This window comes from Nicrophorus vespilloides, unplaced genomic scaffold, assembly GCF_001412225.1.
Source record: "Nicrophorus vespilloides isolate i.1.1-1 unplaced genomic scaffold, Nicve_v1.0, whole genome shotgun sequence".
NCBI lineage: Eukaryota > Metazoa > Arthropoda > Insecta > Coleoptera > Silphidae > Nicrophorus > Nicrophorus vespilloides.
In genome coordinates, this window is record NW_017096153.1 from 19755 (window position 1) to 45450 (window position 25696).

The 25696-nt window shown below is 30.8% G+C and overlaps 8 protein-coding genes across 10 annotated transcripts; all 8 read right to left on the minus strand.

Annotated features, from left to right (window-relative positions):
* Nucleotides 1-324: 324 nt before the first annotated feature.
* On the minus strand, nucleotides 325-685 carry LOC108569815 (chymotrypsin inhibitor-like). Its single transcript, XM_017931508.1, has 2 exons — nucleotides 576-685; nucleotides 325-515 (listed from the first exon to the last, which is right to left on the minus strand). The coding sequence occupies exons 1-2, from the start codon at nucleotides 625-627 to the stop codon at nucleotides 325-327; spliced, it is 243 nt and encodes an 80-aa protein (XP_017786997.1). The 5' UTR covers nucleotides 628-685.
* A 2976-nt stretch (nucleotides 686-3661) lies between these two features.
* LOC108569816 (chymotrypsin inhibitor-like) lies at nucleotides 3662-4093 on the minus strand. Its single transcript, XM_017931509.1, has 2 exons — nucleotides 3994-4093; nucleotides 3662-3937 (listed from the first exon to the last, which is right to left on the minus strand). The coding sequence occupies exons 1-2, from the start codon at nucleotides 4043-4045 to the stop codon at nucleotides 3750-3752; spliced, it is 240 nt and encodes a 79-aa protein (XP_017786998.1). The 5' UTR covers nucleotides 4046-4093; the 3' UTR covers nucleotides 3662-3749.
* Nucleotides 4094-4853: 760 nt separating this feature from the next.
* LOC108569809 (chymotrypsin inhibitor-like) lies at nucleotides 4854-5326 on the minus strand. The gene is made up of 2 exons (XM_017931499.1): nucleotides 5178-5326; nucleotides 4854-5110 (listed from the first exon to the last, which is right to left on the minus strand). Exons 1-2 carry the CDS (start codon nucleotides 5254-5256, stop codon nucleotides 4920-4922), a joined length of 270 nt encoding a protein of 89 aa, XP_017786988.1. The 5' UTR covers nucleotides 5257-5326; the 3' UTR covers nucleotides 4854-4919.
* Nucleotides 5327-7323: 1997 nt separating this feature from the next.
* On the minus strand, nucleotides 7324-8544 carry LOC108569808 (chymotrypsin inhibitor-like). 3 transcript variants are annotated; one of them, XM_017931497.1, is made up of 2 exons: nucleotides 8486-8544; nucleotides 7324-7534 (listed from the first exon to the last, which is right to left on the minus strand). In XM_017931497.1, exons 1-2 carry the CDS (start codon nucleotides 8535-8537, stop codon nucleotides 7344-7346), a joined length of 243 nt encoding a protein of 80 aa, XP_017786986.1. In that variant the 5' UTR covers nucleotides 8538-8544; the 3' UTR covers nucleotides 7324-7343. The 3 variants fall into 3 exon arrangements, 2 of the variants coding, with proteins under 2 accessions (XP_017786986.1, XP_017786987.1); XR_001891343.1 differs by lacking the exon at nucleotides 8486-8544 and adding an exon at nucleotides 7597-7859 and having other exon boundaries at nucleotides 7456-7534; XM_017931498.1 differs by lacking the exon at nucleotides 7324-7534 and adding an exon at nucleotides 8215-8431 and having other exon boundaries at nucleotides 8486-8542.
* Nucleotides 8545-9303: 759 nt separating this feature from the next.
* On the minus strand, nucleotides 9304-13386 carry LOC108569804 (fibulin-5-like). Its single transcript, XM_017931492.1, has 8 exons — nucleotides 13157-13386; nucleotides 12937-13014; nucleotides 12718-12885; nucleotides 12048-12227; nucleotides 10377-10565; nucleotides 10159-10323; nucleotides 9527-9619; nucleotides 9304-9368 (listed from the first exon to the last, which is right to left on the minus strand). The coding sequence occupies exons 1-8, from the start codon at nucleotides 13215-13217 to the stop codon at nucleotides 9304-9306; spliced, it is 999 nt and encodes a 332-aa protein (XP_017786981.1). The 5' UTR covers nucleotides 13218-13386.
* A 641-nt stretch (nucleotides 13387-14027) lies between these two features.
* On the minus strand, nucleotides 14028-14619 carry LOC108569807 (alpha-tectorin-like). The gene is made up of 3 exons (XM_017931496.1): nucleotides 14540-14619; nucleotides 14294-14470; nucleotides 14028-14232 (listed from the first exon to the last, which is right to left on the minus strand). Exons 1-3 carry the CDS (start codon nucleotides 14589-14591, stop codon nucleotides 14075-14077), a joined length of 387 nt encoding a protein of 128 aa, XP_017786985.1. The 5' UTR covers nucleotides 14592-14619; the 3' UTR covers nucleotides 14028-14074.
* A 1495-nt stretch (nucleotides 14620-16114) lies between these two features.
* On the minus strand, nucleotides 16115-16750 carry LOC108569806 (alpha-tectorin-like). The gene is made up of 3 exons (XM_017931495.1): nucleotides 16651-16750; nucleotides 16410-16586; nucleotides 16115-16353 (listed from the first exon to the last, which is right to left on the minus strand). The coding sequence occupies exons 1-3, from the start codon at nucleotides 16700-16702 to the stop codon at nucleotides 16196-16198; spliced, it is 387 nt and encodes a 128-aa protein (XP_017786984.1). The 5' UTR covers nucleotides 16703-16750; the 3' UTR covers nucleotides 16115-16195.
* Nucleotides 16751-20274: 3524 nt separating this feature from the next.
* LOC108569805 (cysteine-rich venom protein 1-like) lies at nucleotides 20275-25486 on the minus strand. Its single transcript, XM_017931493.1, has 3 exons — nucleotides 25160-25486; nucleotides 20593-20696; nucleotides 20275-20535 (listed from the first exon to the last, which is right to left on the minus strand). Exons 1-3 carry the CDS (start codon nucleotides 25180-25182, stop codon nucleotides 20348-20350), a joined length of 315 nt encoding a protein of 104 aa, XP_017786982.1. The 5' UTR covers nucleotides 25183-25486; the 3' UTR covers nucleotides 20275-20347.
* Nucleotides 25487-25696: the final 210 nt, after the last annotated feature.

Sequence of the window (25696 nt, forward strand, 5' to 3'; positions counted from 1 at the left end):
GTAAAATATTAAATGAATCGAGTTAGAAAATTTGCTAATAATAACATTAATTTTTGCAAAAAGTACGCAAATATTAGCAATGCACAAATGGAAAATTGTTGTTTTCTATTATTGCGATTCTTGAATATATAAGAAAATCATCAAATTTGGTATAAATCAATGTTTTTGATAACTATGAAAAGTAAAATTAATGACTTTTTTTATTTTCAAACTCTTTATGTTATGTTGAAGATAGAAGAAAATAATTAAGAAAACTGAAATTTCGAGTAATATTTATATATTTAAGTAAGTTTCATATCGATTTATTATTTTATTATTTTTCTCTCAACAGTTTTCTTTCGTCACACATTTATTTGATGAATTCCTAAGAAACCCATCGGCACAGACACACATTGGAACGCAAACAGCAGCACATTCTAAATCTTCGATGGGCTTTGCTGGTTTGCAACTGGGCTCATTAGGAAAGCACGCAGATCCGCAAGGATTGAAAACTTCATTTTTATCGCACTCTTTGGCTGCCAAAAAGTTTATCAGAATTTAGCAATAAAATATTATAAATAAAAAGGATACCTTACCGACGCAGCACAGAGCCACTAAAAGCAAACAGAAGACGATTGAAGATTTCATCACTCCAGTTCTTGGTTAAATAACATTTATTGTTGCTCAGTCTTTTTATACGTGCGCATTTCATATATACGACGAAGCACATTATCGTTTATTTTTAATTTATACGTATTGTATAGAAACTTGTCAATAAAATATCAAATATTTCATAAATAGCGTGCATCGACAAAATTCTTGATATTTACATTTTTTTAAATTTTTCTAAAAAAAATGCACTTAACTTGTATGCAAATACTTTGTAAAAATATTTAAAAAAGCGACTCTCAGAATGAGAATTTTGAATTCAATTTCATTAAGTAAGACATATTTAAATACTAGTACTTTCTTTAAAAATTATGTTTCTTTAAAAGTTATCGTGTCGCAGGGATATAATTCTGGACACAGTGGAATATTGTCTGGTGTTGTCGTTGTGGAGTCTCAGTTGTAGGAATTAAATAATTCAATTGGTTTTACATAACTTTATTCGTTACTTGGTCGTTTTACTAAAACTCTATCAGTCTTTGAAAGTTTTAATGAGACTGATTCTAAATATTTATTCTACTTACAAAGTTAATTCTTATTAATACGGGGTGGAAGTTGTGATTGGGAGTTGGGCTTGTATATATTGATGATTAAGCGTTCCTACGGGAATCGACCTTGGTGGTTTTGTTTATTATTAGACCGGGACAAAATCCTATGCATTTGTTTATATGAAAAAGATGATCGATTACGATTGTAAGTGTAATGATCATTATTTGTTTATACTAAGGACTTGAATTCGGAGTAAAGGTATAGGAGTATCGATGGGAATGTTTGCGCTTGGTCCCCTTTGTTTATATTAAAGTGTATCGAAGCGGGATCACGGTGGAGGTTCTATTATGCTGATATATATGTTTATATAATAATGCGACTAAGAGACGCCGTGGATGTTTCTAGTTCGTTAATGCACTATATTAAACAATTATAATAATAATACACAACAGCGTATTCAGGTTGAAAACTATTCATTTCAAAATAAATATAAAAAAGTTACAAGAAAAATGTGTTAATTAAAATATGGGTACGCGGCAGCTCGGCGACAGACAAGTCAACAACGGTCAAGTCGGCGATGGATACTCAAAAAAATATTTTTAGAAACTAATACAAGTTATTGGGTAAAAAATATAACATAAGATCTAAGTCTATTATTAATGTATTTGTTTTCATTTTTATATAAACCTTAAAATTAAGAAATATTATAAATTAAAATTAATTTGTTGTTATTAATATTAAATAATAACAATTAATAAACTCATTTTATTATAGAATATTTCTAATTATTAAGTTTTATAATGAATATGTCAACGAAAATACAATAATAATATATTGTTATTTATTGCTATTAATACTAATAAATAATCAGGCTAATTTTATTTATTATTTTAAATACTTTTTGAGTATCCATCGCCGACTTGACCTTCGCCGACCTGTCGCATAATATGTATCTAAGTAGATATCAATGTAATTAAATAAAGAAAACTTTTTTCTATTTTATTCATTTAATTTCCTTTATTATATAAGTAAAAATAAGTAATGAAAAATAAGAAAATAATTAAATCTAATGCAAAACAGGCGGATTAGAATAATACACTTAAATACATTTCAAATCGATTTGTATTTAAAACTAAGAGAATGTATTTAAAATTAAAGAAAACATCTTAAAAATTGTGACATTGTAAGAAAAATTAATGAAAAATGAATCGATTTATTAAATAAAAATATCTCAACAATTTTCCTTCGCCACACATATCCACGATGCATTCCTAAGAAACCCATGGGCGCAGATACAGGCAGGAAAGCAAATGCCACCACATGTTATAACATTGATGATTATTCCAGCTGGTTTACAAGTGGGCTCAACAAAACAGGGCGAAATGCATGAATACAAAACTTCATTTTTACCGCACTCATTGGCTGCAAACAAAAAATATATATTACAATGTAACAATCAAATATTACAGATCAAAAAGAATCTGGATTTTTTTTACCAACGCAGCATAGAGCCACCAAAAGAAAATAGAAGACTATCGAGAATTTCATCATTACCGTTCTTAGATAGTTAATAAATAACGTTGATTGTTGCTCAGTCTTTTTATATGTTTGCGCTCTATTGGAACATCATTAAATACAAGACGAACCGCATTAACGTTTATTGTTAATTTATACGTATCAAAACCTCTAATAAAGAGAAATTAAAATAGAATTTTCTTAATCTAAATGTGAGAAAAAAACTACAAGAATTGTTATCAGTTTCCCACATTGCACCACAAAAAAACAGGAGTTTTTACTTGAAATTCGAGGTAAACCTGAAATCACCACTGACTGTTATAAAATGAGACACAACTCAACTGTATGCGCATATTTTCGGATAAGAAATAAACCTCAGAAAGAATGCAAACATCATTCCACATACAAATACGTATAGAAAATTGTCGATAACATCTCAAGCATTGAGTAAATAGCATTTTAATATTTTATTTTTTTATTTTTTTTTGTAAAAAGTACTTTGTAAAAATATTTGAAATATTAACTAAGAGATGTTTAAAACTTATTTTTATTTCTTTACGAATCTTTAAGTCGTTTCCAGGTTTAAACAATTCATTTTAGAATAGAAATAAAAAAAAATTACCAAAATTTAATTAATAAATTAAAATTAATGTAATTAAATAAAGATTCCTTTTTGTCTTTGATTTAATCTATCTATCAATATAGTAATGAAAACTAAGAAAATGTAATGCAAAACAGAAAGATATTCAGCAAAAATAAATTTTGGAAAAATTATGAAAGTTTTGCTGAATTACATTTTTTAGTAAAAATTAGTAAATTAATAAATAAAATTAATGAGATTTTCTCAAAATAGTAACGACAAATAAGAAAATAAATAAATCTAATGCTTAAAAGGAAAATATTTAGAAGATAATAATTTTGCTCAACTTTAAGTTTTTTTAATATAGGTAAAAATATATAAATTAATGATTATTTATCAAAATGGTTATAAAATAATTAAATCGAATGCAAAACAGGAGAATTAGACATTTATAAGCAAAATTGAGAAAATATATAATAACACATTTAAGTGCATTTCACATAGATTTATTAGAATTTCCTTAACAGTTTTCCTTCGTCACGCATTTCCCAGAATGATGCCTAAGATACCCGGAGGCACAGTCGCACGTCGGACTGCAGACAGCGGGACATGGTACATCCGCAATGGGCCTCGGTCTGCAGCTCGGCTCATTCGGAATGCACGTAGATCCGCACGAGTTAAAAACCTCATTTTCGCCGCACTCTTTAGCTGCAAAAAAAATAATAAAACCACATATAAAACATTCAATGTCAAAAAGTACTTACAGGCGTAGCACAGAGCTACCAGGAGCAGGCAGAAGACGATCGCGTATTTCATCGTTTGCTTGTTAGATCATAAATAACATCGATTATCGCGCGACCTTTTTATACGTGCATGTGCGTTACGTAACGGACGAATCGTATTAGCGCTGCTTGTTGATTTCCACGTGTCATTTGGGAATCCCAAGCGACGAGATGAGATGGAAACTTGAACGAAAATAAACAAATCTGGTAACCAACGCGATGATAGCATCAAATTACGAGATGCCAATTAATATATCAACATCCAATCATTGTTCGGGTTAAAGGTCACGTTACCAAAACAAACATCTATTATCTATAGAAGTTATTGACTTAAAAATACCAATTGTATTAAAATAAAAATTAAAATGTTTGTGTTGTTTCCAAATAATTTACTTTCCACTTACCATAATTATTCAGTTAGTATTGCTTTTTGCTATTTTTCAAACATTTTACGTTTCCAATTAGAATTGGTTATTTGAAGAAACAATTTTTTTTTATATTCAAGGTTATGAGAAATTTGTTTATCATCCAAGATCATGTATTACATTTGTATTACATTTTATTGTTTTCAAATATATGCATGTACATGCTTTAATAAAAAATAAATACATCTTATGTAAGTTTTAGAAATAATTAAACAGTAAACAACAGCTTTTTTTCTCATATTAATTGTTTCAAGGTGTAAAATTTGTATTGGGTAGCTGATACTTCTTGCTGTGATAAAATAAACAATGTAATGAAATAATAATATTGATTGCAAATTATTATAAACATTTAGTGAATTGTATATCTGTGAATGTTAGAAAATAAAACTATTAAAACAAAAGGATAAATCATTATTTTAAGAATTATGAAAAAGTAATTTGCAAAGTTAGAGTGCATAAAAGATTGTTTTATTGAGAATTTCTTTAACAGTTTGTCTTGGTCACACAATTTCCAGACGGATGTCTAAAATATCCAGGAGCACAAGCACACATCTGAACGCAAACGGCGGCGCATCCTATGGGTCCCATGGGTCTTGGTGGTACGCATTTGGACTCGTTCGGACGACACGCAGAACCGCAAGATATATAAACCTCATTTCTTCCGCACTGTTGCGCTGCGAATGAATAAAACAATAAAATTAAAATGGGGGAAAAAACGAAAATCGGAAACGGAAATATTACCAGTAGAGCACAGGGCTACCAAAAGCAGACAAAAGATGATCGCTGATTTCATCGTTGTTTGTCGGGTAATGAACATCATCTATTATCGCTCTGCTTTTTTATATGTGATCAAATATAGGAAAATCGTTACATAATGGAAAGATAAACCGCATTAGCTTTGTTCAATTCCACGTATCGTTATAATTTATAACTTTAAGAGCAAGATGAAAAAGAAATAATACATATATAAATTATTGTCGATAGTTTTTATTATCATCTATTGTATAATTAATATGTATTTTTATATATTTAGGTCTACCACTTTCCTCTTAATTATTATAAAGCATACTTCACGTATCCATCAAATATACAAACGGATACTTGCACCTGATTATTCAGAATAATTTGTGGAATATTCCGAAGAACGGTTACACATTAAATCGTATAGTTGCGTCTATTTTATCAGCACTTAACAGCCTTTTCTCATCGTTGACATGACATGACATGATCTATTGTCGCTCAGTCTTTTTATATATAATCAAGTGTAGGAAAATCGTTACATAATGGAATGATAAACCGCAGTAGCTGTGTTCAATTCCACGTATCGTTATAATTTCTAACTTTAAGAGCAAGTTGAAAAACAAGATATATATATTTCAGTTTCAAAATTGGAAAAAAAAACACATTTTAATTTACTGTGGCAAAGTTAAGAAGAAATTTTAAAACATAATTTTAATTTAATTGTTTCAGAAAACTAGTGATTTATTTTATAGTGAGTAAGGTAAAATTGATAAAATTTTATGAAAATGTAACTCATGAACATAAAGGAAAAAATACTCAGGAAAATACAAAAATACTGTAATTAAATCATCAAAATAATGTATTTTCGTGAATTTCATTAACATTTTGCTACACAATATCCGGATGGATGCCTACGATACCCAGGGGCACAGACGCATGTCCGAATGCAAAGTGCAATACAAGTTAAACCCTTAACAGGTTCCGGTGGTATACAGCTGGGCTCATTCGGATAACATGCAGAGCCGCATGTAATAAAAACCTCATTTCTACCACACCGTTGCGCTACGCAAGAATAAAATAAAAAAACAAAAGAACACAATTAAAAAAAAACTTACCAAAGGTGCACAATGCTACCAACATCAGACAGAAGATGAACCCAGATTTCATCGTAATTTGTCAGGGAACAAGTGACGACGATATTGTCGCTCGTCTGTATTATATTGTTGAATTATTGATACATAAACCGCAGTAGCTTATTTCATCTTCAAAATATGACTGTTGCACTTCGATTAACATTTTTACAAGTAATTGATAGATGTTGGAGAAAGTGATCTTCATGTATTTTGTATAGTTTTTTTTTTATTTCTATATTTTAGTATTATTTACTTCAAAACTTTAGTATATAAATTAGTTTATATAAATAATTGGTAATAAAATACTCATTTTCCTTTTTCTGAAATCAATTATTATTAAAATCAGGTAACAAAATTTAATTATTGCAGTTCCGAAATATATTTAATTGAACTTTTTTTTTAAATAAATTGGAAAAAATACAAAACTTTTACATAAAATTATCTAAAATAAAAAAAAGCATTTTAAATCATGGAGTCCAAGTGCCTACGCACCCTGGTGCAAGCCCACTGGTACGTCACGAACGACACGATACACAATGACCTCCATATGATCACTGTAAAGAGTGAAATCCCCAAGTTCAGTGCCCGTTACCAGAACAGACATGAAAACCATTCCAACAGTCTCGCGTTATTCCTGCTAGACAACAGTGACATCCTCCACAGACTAAAGAGACACAACACCCTCGACCTCCCCGTTAGAAACAAAAAGTTGGTTTTCTTGTTCATTAGAGTGAATATCTTTATTTAAGTTACATAGTGTTGTCAAAATCAATTTTTAGTTGGGTTGTTATTGAATTATTTTTTTAGTTAAATTTATATTTATTTGTAGGAAGATTTCCGATGAGAAATCGTTCCACTCCACGCTTGTTATTTTGTTTTTCTGTTTTTTTTGTCAATTGTCAAAAAACTACCAAAATTGGCAGCTTGTGAATGATTAAAATTTAAAAAAATTGATATGTGGAGTGGAAAGGTAAAACATATTATTTAACTTCACAGTATAGATGCATTACAGATCGATTTATTGATAATTTCTTTAACAATTTCCCTGTGTCACACAATATCCAGATGGATGTCTAAGATACCCGGGTGTACAGACACACATAGAAATGCAAACGGCAAGACAATTTACATCCACGAGTAGAATTGGCAGTATGCAGCTGCGCTCATTTGGGTGGCATGCAGAACCACACAAGTTGAAAACCTCGTTTTTACCGCACTGTTCCGCTGTGAAGAAAAAAAAAACAATCAAATTATTATAACAAAAAAAGGAAAATCAGAAATCTTACCGGGGGAACACAGTGCTACCAATAGTAGACAGAAGATGATTGCGGATTCATTGTTGCTTGTTAGGTAATGTATATCAATTATTGTCGCTCGGCCTTTTTATATGCAATTTGACAATAGGAAAAGCTTTGTTTATTCTCGGTTATCTTATTATTTCTTTTCCACTTTATTTATACTTTAAAAGAGAGATTATATAACCAAATTTGAGTAGGTCTATAATTAAGTGACATATATACTTTCTAGAATATACATTTCTTTTAGTAACTTAATTATTTGCTAACAAAACTTTTTAAAATTCGACAAAAAAAATAAACAATTAGATCATTTCGTAAATAAGTATTTAATTTTATTCAAAAGAAATGAAAGATGTAAGGACTAGTTTTACATTAACTGCGATTTTAGTATATCTGAATAGAATCTCCTGCAAATTTCAGGATAATGATGGAGCACAGTGCTATCATAATCAGCGTAGTGTTGTTAGAATATATAAAAAAATAAATAAAAAACTAAATGAAGCAAACTAGAAAAGTTAATTCATTTTTTCAAAGAAATTTAGTGATTTTTAGTTAGTAATGTAAAATTAAAGATTTCTATTAGATCTTTATGAGATTTCTATTAATTACAGATCGATTTTTTAAGAATTGGCTTAACAGTTTGCTTTAGTCACACAATGTCCAGAATGATGTCTAAAATACCCAGGGGCACAGACACATGTTCCAAGACAAAAATGAATACAAGATTTTTCGTCAATGGGTTTCGGTGGTATGCAGCTGAGCTCATTCTGATAACACACAGAACCGCATGATATGAAAACCTCGTCTTTACCGCACCGTTGCGCTATGATAGAATAAAATAAATAAACATAATAAAAAAAGGAAATAGTAAACTTACCGACGGAGCACATTGCTACCAATAGCAGACAGAACATGATCCTAGATTTCATCGTTATTTGTTAAGAAACAATTGACGACGATATTGCCGCTCCTCCCTTTTTATATGTGGAACATTGTTGCATTCCTCTCCTTCTTATTCAGTCTGTAAGCATCCACTCCTGGACATATACCTCTTCCATTTGTTTCCACGTCGTTCTCTCTTGCATTGCTTTGCATTATGGATAGATAAATCGTAATAGCTTGGTTTGTTTTCAATAATCTGTATTCATTATAAACGAGATGAAAATATAGATAAATAATTAATACTTTTGTAACTACATTTTGAACACTATTAACTAAAAATTATATATATATATATAATCGAAATTCAAAATTTTTCTGAAATAATTTTAATCTTGTGCAGTTTCAAATCAATAATGTTAACTACTAGAAATAAGAGAGCCAAACCGAAATTAATTTCGCTCCGGTTTACAGTTACGTTCCAAATAAATGTTTCGTTTCGTTTCCGTTATAAAAATTTCTGTTTGTTTCCGTTGCGGTTTATTTACCAAAATACCTTTGTACTCTTGATTTCATATAAAATAGAAAAAATATTTTTGCAAAGCTTTGTTTCTTGCGCAATTATGATCATTCCTAGTTCTTTTTATTTTTAAGGTACATTTCAAGATCTGATTGATTACTTGATAATAATTAAATAAATTTTGAACCGAAATACTATTTTTTCGTTCTAAACGAAATTAACCGTTATTAAAATTTCGATAAAACTTCCGGTTAATTTGGATTTTCTGTTTAGGGTTCGCATCCGGTTCGACTCTGCTAGAAATAGGTCATTTCCAAAGTCAATAAGAATATAGAGCATAATGAGCGGATCGGAGACATGGCTGTAAAAATTATGGAAAAATATTGATAATTAATTGCAGATCGATTTATTGAGAACTTCCTTAACAGTTTTCAAATGTCACACAATTTCCAGAGGAATGTCTAAGATACCCGGTGGCACAGACACACTTTGGGGCACAAACTGTAATACAATATTCACCCTTAACGGGCATTGGAGGTATGCAGCTGCGCTCATTCGAATAGCACGCAGAACCCCATGAAATGAAAACCTCGTTTTTACCGCACTGCTCGGCTAAAAAAGATTAAATCAATCAAAATAATATATAAACCGGAAATCTTACCGGTGGAGCACAGTGCTACCAATAGCAAACAGAAGATAATCGCAGCTTTCATTGTTGGTTGTTAGACAATGGATATCATATATTGTCTTATTGTATTAAATTTAAAAATAAGAACAACGTCGCGCAATGGATTAAATGAATCGCTGAAGCTTTGTTGTTTTCCTCTTATCTTACTTTATTATTTTCCACCTTATCTAGACATTATATGCGAAATTAAATGAAAGAGAACAACTAAATTTGAGCAGTTTTAAACTCGTCTATAATTGAGCAACTACAGAAATGTAAAGTTTGTAGAATATATAAATAAATGAATAATTTTATTATTTATGAATTAATTTTTGTTTACTTAATTATTGGTTATCAAAACTGTTTAAAATTCAACAAAACAACTTTTGTATTTTGAAATCAAGTTACAAATAATCATTTAGTAAATTAGTATTTTCTTTTATCTAAAAGAAACGAAAGAAATAACTACTAGTATTGCATTCACCGCGATGAATGCATCTTCCAGTTTCAGTATCCCTGACTTGACCATTCGGACAATCGCATCTCCTGCAAACTTCAGGACAATGATTCCTGTTCCTTTTGTTGTACGTGCACGTTCTGAAGCATCCTCTGCAGTTCCTCGTCCAACGATTCTTGCACATGTCAGAAACTAAACAAGGGAAATAAACATAGAAAAAAAGTCATTTAATTGTGTTTATCAACCGTTTTGTTGCAAGACGTTGCAATCCTCGGATTTGACGCATCTCTCGGAGCCGAAGACTCGGATGTAGCCCGGATTGCAGTAGCATTTTGCTACTCTGCTCAGCGGACAGTGATGGTTCTGACGATTATCACAGGTCATGCAATCGTATCCTATTTCGCTGTACGTTGAATTTGGTCTGCAATTTGTACCTTAACAAAAAATAATAACAGTTTCTTTTTTTGAATGAACAATATAATTGTTACTATAGGGTTATATTAACTTTTGCGAATTTTGACATTTGCAAAACATCATATTTTATTACAGAACAAAAGGTTGTCATTTTGTTTGATCGCTATATTATTTCAGTTGAGGTTATCTAAATTTACATTTGACAGTTGTGACGTGTGGATTCTTAATTTTTTTAAGTTATATCTTCAAGAAGGCATTGTTTGTATACGAATTTAATTATGAACAAAATCTTCCAAACTAAGTTTTCTCCCATGTCATTTTGCATTTAGATAAGAAAAGTATTATTTTATAAATCTGAAAATTTAATGGTATATTTATTTGTGGGCAAATTAAACTTAATTTCTGGACGATGTAAACTGTGAATTTGATTTATGTTTTGATGAGATTCCTTAAGAGCGTTATGAACGTGGACTAAATAAAGTGAACATGTAAATTCAATAAATTGTTAAGACATTTTTTGCGGAAAAAGAATGGGGAAAGACGAATAGATTCTAAAAACGTCCTTGGCCGCAAAACGAGGCAAATTTATTAAAGAGGGTTCTGATCCGTGCTGTGCGTGCGTGTTTTTTTTGTCTATTTGCCCCCCTCGAAGGACGAGCTTGAGCGCGTATTTTCAGGACGATTTACGTAAAGGACTTTTCGCAGCATTGCAGGCAGGATTGGCAATCTGAGCCTATCTGCAGCACGTCCTCATCAACATCCTGTTATCCTTTTTTTGGCAGTTGAAGGTCAGAAGATCGGTGCCAAACAATCGAGTGGGCGACCGTTGTCGTAAAAACGAACGACCAATTTCGTCGACGCGACCCCTATGTAATTACTTAGGAAACCCTTTTCCTCGCAGCGCCCTCATTATAAGATCAAATTATACCGTATTACTTTAACGACTCGACACTTTGCCACCACGATATTTCCTTCTTCTCGTATAGTTTACTTCCACGTTTCGCACGCAAACTTCCGCACAAAATGTAGGGCAACATCGACAAACTTGGCAACCTTGCAACCTTCTAATCCAATTCAGATTTACACAAAACGTGCTAATAATTTATTTATTCAAATTATAAAACTTATTTCAAAAATATTTTGTAATTCTATTGGATATTATCATATGCTTAATACATTTTGAATTAAAAAAAGCATATTATTAATTTTTAAAATTCTAATAAATCGTAAATGAATTTTATTTGTACGTTCATGTATGATTTGCAAGTTCCTAGAAATAAATTTAGAATATTTCCACAAAAAGAATAATAATTTGTTAATCACGATTTGCTCATTGTTCTCTCACATGTTTATAATAAACAACGCAATTGCAGAAAACAACATTAATCAAAGAAATATAGATTAGAGTATAGATTTATGTTGTTTTTATTAGTTGTCCCTGGAATTGAAACAATTGATTCGATAATTTGTTCGTTCTAACAATTAATAAAAAAAAGATTTACCTTCGTAGATTACGCAATCTTCGATGCCGATGCATAGATTATCACCGACGTTCCTCACGAATCCAGGATTGCAGTAGCAACTGGTTCTTCTATCCAGATTACAGATTTCCGTCTTGTAATTATCACAATTGTGACACGAATATCCTGCGTCGCTGTAAGTCTCGTTCAAGGAGCAAGCGTCTAAAATGTAAAAATATGATATTGTCATAAAAGAAGCGTTATTTATTCAATTTTGGAATGATCAATATTTTGATTAATCACTATTATATACAGCAGGGCTTCCCTAACGTGGCGCCGCGGCTGTACTGTAGGGGCGCTGCGAAAATTCTGATATATTAACATAAATTTCGTCCTAACATAGACCAATGTTTTGACTTGGAGAAAATCTAATATATATAGGGCGCCGCAAACCGAAAAAACAAATGGGAATCCCTGATATACAGTAAAGAAAGTTTAGAAAAATTGTCAATTTGAAACATAAAATTTAATGTGATTCAATTTAAAGAATCAATTTGAGGCATAAGGCATAATATTTTTTAATAAATCAATTTTATGTTTATATATTATGCAATTAAAGTTTGAAGTCTTGAATAAACTGTTTTTATGTGAAAATCAGAAACAATTTAGAAATGTAAACGGACTTTTTAATTTTGTTTGCGGAATAACTTACTTAAGCTTGAACAATCTTGAGGACGGATGCATCTTTTAGAAGAATCACGGATAAATCCAACTTTGCAATAACATTTGGTTTCGGTTTGGAAGGCGCAAGAACTTCGTGGATTTTGGCATGTGCTACAGTCGTAGCCTCCGACAGAAAGAGTCTCGTTGACGGAACAAACTTCGAAAGAGATTATATATCAACGAAAGAGAGTTTGTTTTATAATCTTACTAGTACTTGGTGCTATAGTTGAGTCAGTAGTGGTTGGAGTTTGTATCGTAGGATCAGTAACAGCGGTTGGAGTAACAGCTAAAACGAAAAAGTTCATTATTAAATTTATTTCTTTATTAACAATTAATACTGATAGAAATAATTAAAAATATATTAATTTTCAGTTTGTATATTAATAAAAAAAAATTATGTTTTGGGACAGAAGTTAAAATTGTCTTACTTTGTCCATCGTTCTGGGCATGGATAAACCCGAAGCACAAGAGTAACAGCACCGATCGCATCCTGATGGCAATTACCAGTAAAACCCAACAGAAAAAAGACTATAAGTGTTCTTATCACTTTTTGTTCATTAAAAATTGTAATTTCGGCCGCGATATTGTAATATTCCCTGATCGGTTATACCTGATTAGCTCCAAGGTTCCCGCATAAATATTTATTGTTTGATGCTAGTTATTAAATATTCATTTCTCCTTTTCTTTGCGCAATTTTCTCACAAAGAATCTATAGCATTCAAATTTTCTACATTAAATTTATATTTATTTTCTAATTAATCGATAATATTAACAACCATTTATATACAAATATACATTAAAAAATTAAATTAATTGTTAAATTATAATTCATTATATTATTAAATTAGTAGTCTATTGTGAGTCTTTTATGCCTGCAATAAAATAAATATTAATATTTAATAATTATGTCATAGCCAATTATTGTTGTGAATGAAAATGTTTAATTGCAATAAATATTATTATTTATAAATTTAAACTTATATAAATATTCTGTAATTAATTTTGGCAACAATTACATATATTTTTGATGTTAGATTATTTCAAAATAATAATTTTCAATATTTATTACTAACACTAAGTATTTATAGAAATAACTAAAGTATAGTTAGTTGGTTATCATTCAATTTGTGTAAATATTAATAATTAAATAGTTCGTAAATAATATTTTCTTACTTGAAATATCAATATTAAGTAAATCTAAATGAAAATTGTCTAGTCAAACTAAATTTATTATGTATATATATAATGAACGGTGGAATAATATCTAATAATTGAAGATGATATATAAATAATAATACATTTCGATATAAACAATTTATTGTAAACAAATGCTTTGTTATGACAACCTATTCTTGTGGAATGCAAACACCTTGGTCATTACGTTTGTAACCATGGATACAGAAACAACCAGGAACGCACTTGGCGCATGTTTTAACGTCTTTCTGATCGGAGCATTCGCACAGGACTGTATCGTAGTAAGTTTCGTGCTTTTCACGGTCACAATCTTAAAATTAAAAGAAAAATAGTTTCATAGCTAAAAATTGACGAATTGATGAAATTATTACACGAATAGCAGGATTCTTTGGGTACGCATTTATCGGATCCCTTTTTCTCAAAAACATAACCTTCCTTGCAGAAACATCCATAATCGCATCCACTGACACACCTGATCATTATATGCAAATTATCACACGATTTCGGACATTTCGTTCCGCAGACATATTCCGAAAATTCAGGGCAAGCTGAAATTAAATAGATATATATATATTAGAAAAAAGTTGCGCTTTTGTTTTTTACATAAGTTTACTTACCTGTTACACTTGAAACGCAGATTAGCGCGAAAACCGCAGTTAATAATTGCATGTTGACTAATAGTCAACATTCGTCGGACTATGCTCGTTTACATTTGCCAACTTTGTTAAATAATCTATCTAGTTTTTTTTTATATTTTTCTATAACCATGCAACAATGGATCATAAATCTATAAGCATTTTCTTTGTTTCTAACTTTTATTTCACTTTTACTTATACATTAACACTTTTACATTAACATATGTTCATATTTTCACAATGTCTTAATATTTATTGAACTATAATATTTGAACTTTTCAATAAATATTGGGTTGGTTCATAATTTTAAAGCGTTTTTATAGGCGGTTTTTTTTAAATAAAAATTGCTGTTTTGTTTAGCCATTTTTTCATAATAAATATTGTTTAAAAAACGTCTGAGAATTACGCACTAACCACATAATAATATATGTACATATTTGTGGCAATTAATAATAAAATTAATTGTAGTAATATATTAATTGTAGTGTGACGGTGCTAGTGTTTTCGTTTATTTATATAGACATTCGAAAAAATAATTTTTCAACATTGTGTTGGTCGGTCTATTGTTAATAGAGTATATAAACAAACAATGTAAAAGAGACATCGATGAAGTCTCTTTGAATAATCCGACTTCTTTTTTCAAATCAACAAATACATAATAAACAAAACCATCAAAGCCAAATTCCGTGAGAACGCTGATAATTAAAATATAAATAAAACCCTACTCCAAATCACAAATCACATCCCATAATAATAAGAATTTATTTATTAATAAACGGAAACCACACAGCAAACATCGAATGACTTATTGAGCATTTTCGTCACGCCGAATATAAGGAACTTCAAAAACAAAAATGTCTCAAACAAACACCGACTTAAAAGAGAAAATTTGAAGAAAAAATAGCAAGCACAAGTCTTGCGTAACTAACATTAGAACAAACTCAAATGAAAGTGAGTAAAAAGGATATTAATGTAATTATCACCGAAGAAACATTACAAAGTGCATGTGTTGAACTATTATAATTGAAAACAGAAGTAAGAAGAGATTTTTTTAATAAAATTAAATCAAAATTTGATATTTGAAGCGATTTTAAATTTTAACTTTAACAAATTATTTGCTTGTTTTTCGAATTTAATTTTTAATTTCAATGGGAACCGAACTGAAACTAAGACGAAATTTTTAGACAATCCGAAACTGAATCTGGAACGAAATTAATTACGGTTCGACTCTCTGAGTAATATTCAGCAAAAGTGAATAGAAAATGTATGGTTCATTTAAAGAATTCATTTTTTCACTTGTTATTATGAGTAATAACAATAGAAACACAATTAAATTGAAGTTTATAAATTTCATTGTTTTAAATAAACAATGTCAGAATATAAATAAAATTGAAAGTAAATTTAAGAAGTGATGATAATATCACTTCTTTAATTTAAAATCTAGTGTCTAATCAACTAAATTTATACCCCCCTTGCGGTAGAAATGTCAATATCAATAATAATTGATATAAATCTCTTAATAAAAATATAATATTGTAAATTAAATGACTCACAAAGTAATTACCATTTTGTTTATATACAAAATCATTTATTAACAATTAATTGTAAGCAAAAAACCGGTTACATCGTTATGGCAACTTATTCTTCTTGTACACAAACACCTTGGTCGTTACGTTTGTAACCATGGATACAAAAACAACCGGGAACGCACTTGGCACAGGTTTTAAAGTCTTTGGGATCGGAACATTCGCATAAGACCGTATCGTAGTAAGTTTCGTGCTTCTCGCGGTCACAATCTGAAATAATAAAATATAGTTCAGCGCAAAAAATTACGAAGTTATAAAATTATTACACGAATAGCAGGATTCTGTGGGCACGCATTTATCGGATCCATTTTTGTCAAAAACATAACCTTCCTTGCAAAAACATCCATAATCGCATCCACTGATGCATTTTATCATTATATGCAAATTATCACACGATTTCGGACATTTCGTTCCGCAGACATATTCCGAAAATTCGGGGCACGCTGAAAATAAAAAGAAAAATTATAAAAATGTTGCGATTTTGTTTTTTAACGTAAACCTGCTTACCGATTGCACATGAAACGCAGATTAGCGAGAAAATTGCAGTTAATAATTTCATGTTGTCCAACACTCGACGTTCGTCAGACTGTGCTCGTTCACTCGTGCGAGGTCTGTTAAATAATCTATAGCGACAGCGTTTGAAAGATAATTTATTTTTATATACGTTTAGGAAATATAAATTAGCAACAAAGGACCATAAATTTAGAGAAAAGATACAATGTTAATCGCGTTTACTTTATTTATAATTTTTATTACACTCATACATTATACTTATTTTAACATTAAAAATATATGGATGGATGTGGCTAATGAACGCACATTACATCGATGATTTGAGAAGTTTCGATCTGACGATTTTAATCTTCAAAGCGAACCATGACCTGACAGCAAGGTGGATAGTGATATGCCTCAAACTACGCGTGAATTATCAGTAATACGCTGCGAAACTAAATATTTACCAAATGAAACTTATAGTGTCTCTTTGGTGGACCAGCACTGGTATTTTCCACTACAGCTACCCAGGGACCCAGTCAATCGATTAAGGCAGATGTCTACCGTAACCAGATAGACAGAATAACGAGGGAGCTTGGGAATAAGCAGCCAATATTGGTGAATAAAGATAGGCCAAACCTTTTGCAGGACAATGCTCAATAACAAGTCGCACGAATAACTTTGCTCAAACTGCAAGAAACTGAACTTTTGTCCGAGTTCCTCCCTCACACCTTAAACTAAACTTGATGTTACTACGCCTCCCTTATAAAATATTTAATCAATTGACGCCTTCCCTCTCCCCCACCATTTCACAAAATAGATAAATCTTTGGCTGTCATTTGGAAAATTGCTAACTGTGACTAATATTCAAGCCTCCCCTTACTCTAGTTCGCGCCTCACGTTTTCGAAAACGCTGCCTTACACCATTTGACTACAACTATTTCCATGCATTGGAGCACTTCTTGCAAGGAAAAATATATAATTCCCAACAAGTTGTAAAAAGCACCACTCCCTCTTCATGCTTCTTCGCTGTCGGCATTAACATGCGTTAAGGTGGCAAAAATCTATTGATAGTTTAGACTTTGGTTAATTATACTACTTCTTGTTTGAGATATAATAAACCAAACATTTAGTTTGAATCGGACGAACCGAATTGAACCAATTAGCAAAGAATATTTTGTAACCGTCCTTCCAAAAACATCCTTCTCGGCATACGCAACGCATCTCATCATCACATGAAAATTGTTGCAACTTTTCGTACATTTCGTTCCGCATTTAAACTCCGAATTCTCAGGGCATGCTAGGATAATGGTGAAATTGTTATAAAAAAAATAAAATTATTGTATAGCTGCGAATGCATAAGATATACTAATTATGACAAAATATGTAAATAACTTCAACATAATGGTTATTACATACTGAAACTTAATCGCACGAACACCTTTTCATATGTACAGGAAATTTCAGTTGCGATATAATTATTTTTACTTTAATAAATTATTTGATAATTTATTATAATGCATGATAAAGTTTAATTGCGAATTCTTTATGAAATGAAACGAATATTATTTTAAATGAAAATCGATTTTGAATGTAATATACTTTATTTTCCAATGCAAGCAAATATCTGTTTGATATGGCGAGTTGTTTTTTTTTTTGCTACATATATGAAATGAAATGCGTGTTTTTTTTGTCCGTTTTCGCTCCATTTATTTCATGAAATTACAAACATTGAGGGAGAGATTGAAATATTGAGAGAGATGATTCCAACTAATGCAAATGATGTTTATATGAAATTCCGCCGTAAGCGCCTCGAAATGGACTCTAGCATTGAAATTAAACAGGAATAAATAGAGTAGCCGCTGGAGCGTGTTCGCTTGTTTGATGCAATTCAAACTAAATTCGCACTGCACCAAAAATTGGCTTATTTTTATGTTGATTTTATTTTTCGATGTTGGCAATAAACGCTTGCGCTAGTAATTGTAATGGAAGTGGTTTGATCGACGTTGATAGATGGCGTAATTACATATTACGTATTGATCGTGCGGTGTCCTGCCTCCAAAAATCACAGAGAGAGAGATTCGCAATTTCCGGCGGTGGCCGACGTTCTGCGGTTTGCGCAAATTACCGCGAGTTAAATGACAACCTTCGACTGCCGTTGCAATCTGCCAGACGAACACATTTGCATGCACAAAGCTTTGACAACGATTCCCAAAAAAAAACCTCCGAATCGAATTGGTCCATGATCAAAGCCGACCATCTAAATGAAACCAAAACAAGTGCGATTGTTCGCATTTCGTTTCAAGCTTCAAACTTTTTTGTTGCTTTGTATGTTTGACAGACAGAAAATTAACTGATAAAACATGATATAGATATTGTTTTCAATGATGAAAAACTGGTTATATTTAATTAAAAACTTTTAAAAAGAAACATTAACAAGCAGTTAAAATTAAATTGAACTACAATTGACATTTAGACCAGGGACAAGCTGCAAAATATCTTAATAATTTTAATTTTGAAATCTTAAAAATATACATACAAAATCTTGTACAGTAAAACCTGTTTATAGCTAACTTGTTTATATATAGCATAAAAAAAGCGCACACAAAAAAAATCGAAATTTTCATTACAGAATTATTAGAGAAACATTTTTATGCGGTGGATAGAATAAAAAAAATCGCACTTAGAAAATACGTCAAAGATTTATGAAAGTCATGAGAAAGAAATAATTAAATGACACTTGGAAACATTTTAAAAACATTTACATACATAATTTACTGCTACTCGTGTTAATCCAAAACGCGCATCTTGTTATGATGAATTGGTTCAAAATCGACTAACAGAATCGTTTGAGCAGGCTGTAAATATGCACATTGATAGAAAACATTACAATCGCCAACGCCGTTGGAATTGCTTGGATTTCATATACTGCATAAAAAATGTATATTCTACTGAATTTACAAAACTGCTGGGTTGCAACCAGTTTTGGAAACACCGATCTAGACATATCGATTTTAAATTTCAAAATTATTCATTACTTTCATATATTTTTCTATCTTGATATCATATCTTTACATGATAACTTACAAATGGTTAATATTTTATAAAATGTTGGTGTTAATTTTTATTGAATTTCATTCTTCAATTTTTTATATTTACCAAATTTATTTGTCAAATTTTGACCAAAGCTTTTCTGCATGTGAAATTTAATTACAATTTTTATTTTTCTTAAAGTAAAAAAAAAACTTGAAAAATTAAACTTTTATTTACAAAACAGTTACAAACTTACAAATTCGTTTTCTTTTTTTTATATTATTTTGACAATGAAATTTTTTTAAATAATTTGAATATTCATATTATTTTTTTTTACATTTCACGCTTCATATATGCGACATTATTATTTTAGTTCAGGACAATTGTTATGAAAAAATATATATATTTACATGTATCACATGTACAAATAGTGATATATATATTTTTTTTTATTTTTATTTAAAATAACAAAACATGCAAGATTCTGCTTCAATGTAGTTATTTGATTACATAAATTGCATGCAGAGTTGTCGGGCGGAAACGCGAGAAAAATCATGCTGTTAATGTGAAGGAAAAGTCAAGCGAAAATAATACGAGACGATTGCGTTTTTTTGAAGAAGTTTATTACAGTCAGTAGGTATATTTTACGTTCATCGTCCTGGATCACGAGATCCGACGATTATCTGGGCGGACAGTCCTTGGGCTCAACGCATTTACCCGTCGAAAGATCTTTCAGATACCCGGACTTGCAAAAACAACCCCTCTTGCAGCGGGCCGTGCAGAACAGTGGCGCCCTGCCGGTGTCCTGACAGACGTCCTCGCATTCCTTGCCGCATACTAAATACTCCTCAAGTTCCCCACATTTCTCTGCAAATAGTACAAATTAATCTCAAAAATAAAATAGTAGTAAAACATTGATATTACCAGGTGTCGAATAAGAATTGGCGTGGGCGAAGAGCAGAGCTGTTAGCAGGATTGTTAAGGCCAAGAAGTTCATTGTCGTTTTGCGTGGTGAACGCCTTTGCAGGCTGGTATTTATGGAAAAAAGATGAGCGGTTGAAAATAGCGGTTGGAGATAACAATAAGTCGTTAGTGCGTTCCAATTAGATACTCTGCACGATGCATTTACATAACAATTAATTTTTTTTAATTACCGCAGTTGATAACACTTTCATGACAATAAACAAACCAACAAACGTAAATTGTAACCTATTGTATCTAAACCTTAACTCATTTTATTTTAAGCTATGTCGTAATTATATATGGTAGATGGTGTTAGCACATCATAAGTTTTCATTGGAAATTTGTGAAATAGGAAATATTTGTATATTTACAATTTATGTTTGTCATAAAAGAAGCGTTACCAATTTGCTCTTGAATCATTTAATTGAATTCTTAAATATTGTTCTTTTATGCGGTCCCTATCTACCGCACAAAGACAGGTTTTACTGTATTAGCAGAACTATATTTTTTCAATACCAATTGCAGAATACAATTATAATAACTTTAGTTGATAAATTTGTTAAATTTCATAATTCACATAAAATTGAAGAGTGCACTTTCATTACTTTTATAGACTGTAGGTTTTCACGCTTTTCTAATAATTGACTATAAAAACACGCGCAGTAATAGTAACCTAGTAAAAGTAGATAAAGTTCAAGTTTGTTATTATATGAAGGGAGATGCTGCTCTCTCTCACGCACTCTTTCCGCCCGATACATTAAAAATAGCTCCATATGTCCATATATTTACTTTGTGTTAATACATAACGTACATTATATAGGGTTTATGCATAAGTCCCCCTCCCCTCAATTACCCTCGAGACCCCATTTAAGCGATGGAAATCCAATGAGGATAACAAAAAAAAAAGAGAAGCATATAATTTGGGAAATTATGTTACTTGCCGTGCGGAGCTTAAGATATAAATTCAAACGAATGCGAGCGAACAAACGAACGAACGAAGGAAAATGCGAATAAATAAAAATAAATAAAATGAAAGAGCTTAAATGGAAAATGATAAGGGAGAAACAGAGTTTGAAAATTGTTAAACGCCGTTGCCGGGGTCGTTGCAGAAGATCAAGTGGTTTCCATGGAAACGGGACGGTGTATATATGTATTTGTGTATGTGCCCACTAATCGATTTAGTCTATTACGTGTATATAGGTATATATGGGAAAGGTCTGTTGAATTTTTCATTTACCCTGAATGTGTTTCATTTCTTAGCAAAATGTTAACGGGTAAAAATTGAGCGAAAAACGACGCAAAGTGTAGGTAATCGACAAAGATGACATTTAAATGTCAGACCTTGAGCTTATACGTTTTTTGTTTTCGGCCGGTATTTTCAAAGCCCACTGCGTAAATTCTGCGTAATGAAAGTTTTGAAACAAGTGAAGCGAGATTTTTACGACTTTTGCGAAATCTGTAGTCATTATTTTTTTTTAGCGTACATGGAGGAAAACTCATGCGTAATATTTGTATATATAAATGTGTAAGAGTCGAAATGAGATAATGTATACTTTATATCGTTAAGGAGACTATATACGGGAAGAGGAGCTTTGATACACCCACACGTGTCGAGTCTTAACGTCTACTTCTTTTTATTTTTCTTTCGGTGATAAATCCGCCCTAAAGGCTTTCCATAAATCGCAAGAAACGAGAGTAATTAAAAGGAGGAAAAATTACGTAAGGGGAAGAATGAAAAAAAAATGTGAAAAAATGTCTTTTAGCTGAAATCTGTTTGGAGGGTTTACAAAATAGCGAAAGAGAGATCGTAGTGCGTGAGATAAATTATGTGTGTTTGGAACGAGGGTGTAGCGACTTTTAATCTCGACGATTCATCGTCACGCAATGAATGCTTCGAGTTCGACCCGGACTTCTTGACTAATTGCCGCACCCGGTCCGAATTTAGCGCTCAATCAATTCCCAAATGGACTATTTTTCAAGTACACACCTCAATCGAAATGATTTGATTATATCTGCGTTTCTTATGTCAAGTAAATATATTTTTGGAGTATAACAAAAAATCATTATCATAAGAAAAAGTTGTTAAAACCTAAAATATTATTTATTGATCCTTATTATTTAACTGAAACCGAAAAGTAACACTTCTTTTATTACACCTAAAAATTGTTGTATACAATTTTTCATTATCTTTGAAAAACAGACAGAATTCATTTTTATAATAAATCGTTAATATATACTTTTATTTAGCTTTTATGACAAATAAACATTTTTCTTGTTGTAAAATATAATTAATTTTCATAATAATTATAATTATAGTTAGAATTAAACTAAATTATTGCTAAATTGTTCAAATGTTTTTTTTTTATAATATTGACTGTTCAACACTATACAATTAGCAAATAAAAACATATATAAATCCTAAATGGAATTAAAATGTTGACAATAGAAAATGGTAATGCTTCTTTTATGAAACTTTGAATTTAATCTTATTATGTATTCAAATCCAAATGTAAATATTTATTAGATCAACGCTATTCAGGAGAATTCAATTAAACTATTGCTATTGTACATTTCAGACTATTCGAGGAGCACTCCGAGTTGCTGATTCTTTTCGAGAAGTTTAGAGAGCTACGAACGAAGGAGGATCAAGCGAGTAGTTTGGAACTGGCCGAACATGCTGGAACAGTGATGACAACACTCGATGAAGGCATAAAGGGCCTAGACAATCTGGACGCCTTCTTCGAGTTCCTCCACCAAGTGGGAGCGTCTCACCGCAGAATACCCGGATTCAAAGTAGAATATTTCTGGGTCAGTATTTAAAATTGTGAATGAAGAAACCTGATTTGCAAATTTGATTCGATTAATAACGTCCGGTTGTTGAGAAGCAAAATATTTGTAATGGGACGAAAATAATCTATCAGGATGTCGAACGTAAATAGAAATTCCTGTAAAGGATATCGAATTTGCATATAAATCGAATCTAATCATTTTTTTAAGAAGAAAATTTGCTGTTTATATTTATGTTTTTTTCTTTTCTTTTGTTTCAGAAAATAGAGAGTCCGTTTTTGGAGGCGGTGGAGATGACGCTGGGCGATCGATACACGGACAACGTCCAAAATATTTATAAAATCACAATAAAGTTCATCATTGAGACTCTGGTGAATGGATACGAAAACGGGATTGCGACGTGAACGATTTCACGATTTACGACGACCAAACAGCAACAACAAAAAACACAATAACTCTCTCTACCCCCAGCAGCAAAAAAAAAATAAAAAAATGGATCGAATGTTGTTCTGAAACATATAATAATAATCAATGTACTCTCTGAAATCCTCATACAAAAACAACAACAAAAATAATATATATGTATCTGTAATATTGTATATGCATTAATAAAGTTAATTAATATTTATTTATATAAACTCTGTACATAATCAATGAAATTATACGAAGTGTACCTGTGTTAACAATATATTGAAAAAAAAATTGAATGCACCAAGAATAAAAAACAACAACACGAATTTCCCCCATAAAAAATAAATAATAACGTATGAGAAGAAAAAATAAAACCTTTTAACAGAAGCACGAATGGATGTAAAAATAGTGGACTTGTAAGAATATAATAATGTGTGTGTAATAATTTCGTTTCCTTCGAAAGTTTTTTTTCTTCTTTTTATTATTCTTATTATTCTCGACAGGTATTCCTCTCCCCTCCACAGAAAACATATGACTGTCAATTGAAATGTCAATTCCATGCGTATTTCATCTTATTTTTTTAATTATCTTATATGCACTTGAACATTAGCCGAAAAGAAAGAAAATAACAGAAAAAACAAATACTGGAGTAGTAGTTATGTGTTTAGATGAGCGAGCATGTTTAGAGGGTCGTATAACAAAACAATTGTTTATTTATTTTTATTTCTTTGCGCTGAATGTAATCGGAATCAAGTTCATTTATATTTTTTATTGGATTTTCAAAATTATTTTGAGGGGATTTCCCCATTTTATTATTTATAAATAATTGAAAAAAAAAAATATTTATATATATATAATATATGTGATGCGATGCGTTTGAGACGCATTGTCGTTGTTATTTGTGTACTTAATTGGAAAAAAAATATATGGACATATTTTCTGTCTAATTTGATTTTGGAAACTTTGTAGCACAACCAGTTTTCATCCATCCTAGAATCCCTTTTTTTGTAATTCAATTAATTTAAAATTAGTCCATATTTAATAATGAAGATGGTGCAAATCCTAACTGTCATAACTTACATATAAATACAGGCAACACCATGCACTAATTAAACAATAAATTATTAATAGTACAATAAATACAAAACACATACGACAACCATTAAATTTTTGTCATCTTTCACACGTTTTTTTTGACAAACATTATATCATTTCATGACTGTGGTAGTTTAAGAACGTTGAACCATTGTTTCTTCGAGTGCCCCAACAACTCAGCCATCAGTGCGGAATTAATTATTACTCTCGTAGCACTCAAATTCCCATTGCCTACCTCCATCCCTTTTTTGATGGCATCAGTGAATCGATCCAAAATTTTGATATAGCATTTTCTTGGTATATTTGGTTCCAAGACTTGTCCCCTACGCTGTCTATCTGGTTGCGGTCCTATCTACAAGTACACAATCATCCTTTCGGAGACTCCACCCAGTCCACTGGGCGGTAGCTGGCGAAATTGTGCTTGACACAAGCTAAGTGAAGGGAGTGGAGATATCGTGACTTATTGAATCTTATAGCAACTTTTCTGTATAGTACATATTTCAATATTTTATTTTCTTAACCTCAATACAGCCTTGTACATTTATATCATAAGGATAACTTCTATTAAAAAAATATAGATGTTGCAGAAATCGATGTTTTAACAAATATTCCAAAGACTTATGTTATGGATATAGGCAACCAAATGTGCATTTTGATAATAAAAAAAATTAATAATCAGATAAAAATTTCATAGAATACTCATAATTAACAAATTAAATATGTGTATTAAATTGCTAAAAGTTTATTCTAATATGATAAACAAATCTTAATA

Coding starts and splice junctions, on each gene's coding strand:
- LOC108569806 (XM_017931495.1), bottom strand. CDS start 16,702: ATGAAATTATTAACTGCAATTTTCTCGCTAATCTGCGTTTCATGTGCA. Junction 16,587..16,650: donor CTGCGTTTCATGTGCAATCG/GTAAGCAGGTTT, acceptor TTTTATTTTCAG/CGTGCCCCGAATTTTCGGAA. Junction 16,354..16,409: donor CACAGAATCCTGCTATTCGT/GTAATAATTTTA, acceptor TTATTATTTCAG/ATTGTGACCGCGAGAAGCAC.
- LOC108569804 (XM_017931492.1), bottom strand. CDS start 13,217: ATGCGATCGGTGCTGTTACTCTTGTGCTTCGGGTTTATCCATGCCCAG. Junction 10,566..12,047: donor AGATTGCGTAATCTACGAAG/GTAAATCTTTTT, acceptor TTTTTTGTTAAG/GTACAAATTGCAGACCAAAT. Junction 9,620..10,158: donor TGGAAGATGCATTCATCGCG/GTGAATGCAATA, acceptor AATCTTTTTTAG/CCGAGCAGTGCGGTAAAAAC.
- LOC108569807 (XM_017931496.1), bottom strand. CDS start 14,591: ATGCAATTATTAACTGCGGTTTTCGCGCTAATCTGCGTTTCAAGTGTA. Junction 14,471..14,539: donor CTGCGTTTCAAGTGTAACAG/GTAAGTAAACTT, acceptor ATTTAATTTCAG/CTTGCCCTGAATTTTCGGAA. Junction 14,233..14,293: donor CAAAGAATCCTGCTATTCGT/GTAATAATTTCA, acceptor TTTAATTTTAAG/ATTGTGACCGTGAAAAGCAC.
- LOC108569815 (XM_017931508.1), bottom strand. CDS start 627: ATGAAATCTTCAATCGTCTTCTGTTTGCTTTTAGTGGCTCTGTGCTGC. Junction 516..575: donor AGTGGCTCTGTGCTGCGTCG/GTAAGGTATCCT, acceptor ACTTTTTGGCAG/CCAAAGAGTGCGATAAAAAT.
- LOC108569809 (XM_017931499.1), bottom strand. CDS start 5,256: ATGATGTTCATTACCCGACAAACAACGATGAAATCAGCGATCATCTTT. Junction 5,111..5,177: donor GGTAGCCCTGTGCTCTACTG/GTAATATTTCCG, acceptor ATTCATTCGCAG/CGCAACAGTGCGGAAGAAAT.
- LOC108569808 (XM_017931497.1), bottom strand. CDS start 8,537: ATGAAATCTAGGATCATGTTCTGTCTGCTATTGGTAGCAATGTGCTCC. Junction 7,535..8,485: donor GGTAGCAATGTGCTCCGTCG/GTAAGTTTACTA, acceptor TTTTCTTCACAG/CGGAACAGTGCGGTAAAAAC.
- LOC108569805 (XM_017931493.1), bottom strand. CDS start 25,182: ATGCCATCAAAAAAGGGATGGAG. Junction 20,697..25,159: donor CCATCAAAAAAGGGATGGAG/GTAGGCAATGGG, acceptor CATAAATACCAG/CCTGCAAAGGCGTTCACCAC. Junction 20,536..20,592: donor CAATTCTTATTCGACACCTG/GTAATATCAATG, acceptor TACTATTTGCAG/AGAAATGTGGGGAACTTGAG.
- LOC108569816 (XM_017931509.1), bottom strand. CDS start 4,045: ATGAAATACGCGATCGTCTTCTGCCTGCTCCTGGTAGCTCTGTGCTAC. Junction 3,938..3,993: donor GGTAGCTCTGTGCTACGCCT/GTAAGTACTTTT, acceptor TTTTTTTTGCAG/CTAAAGAGTGCGGCGAAAAT.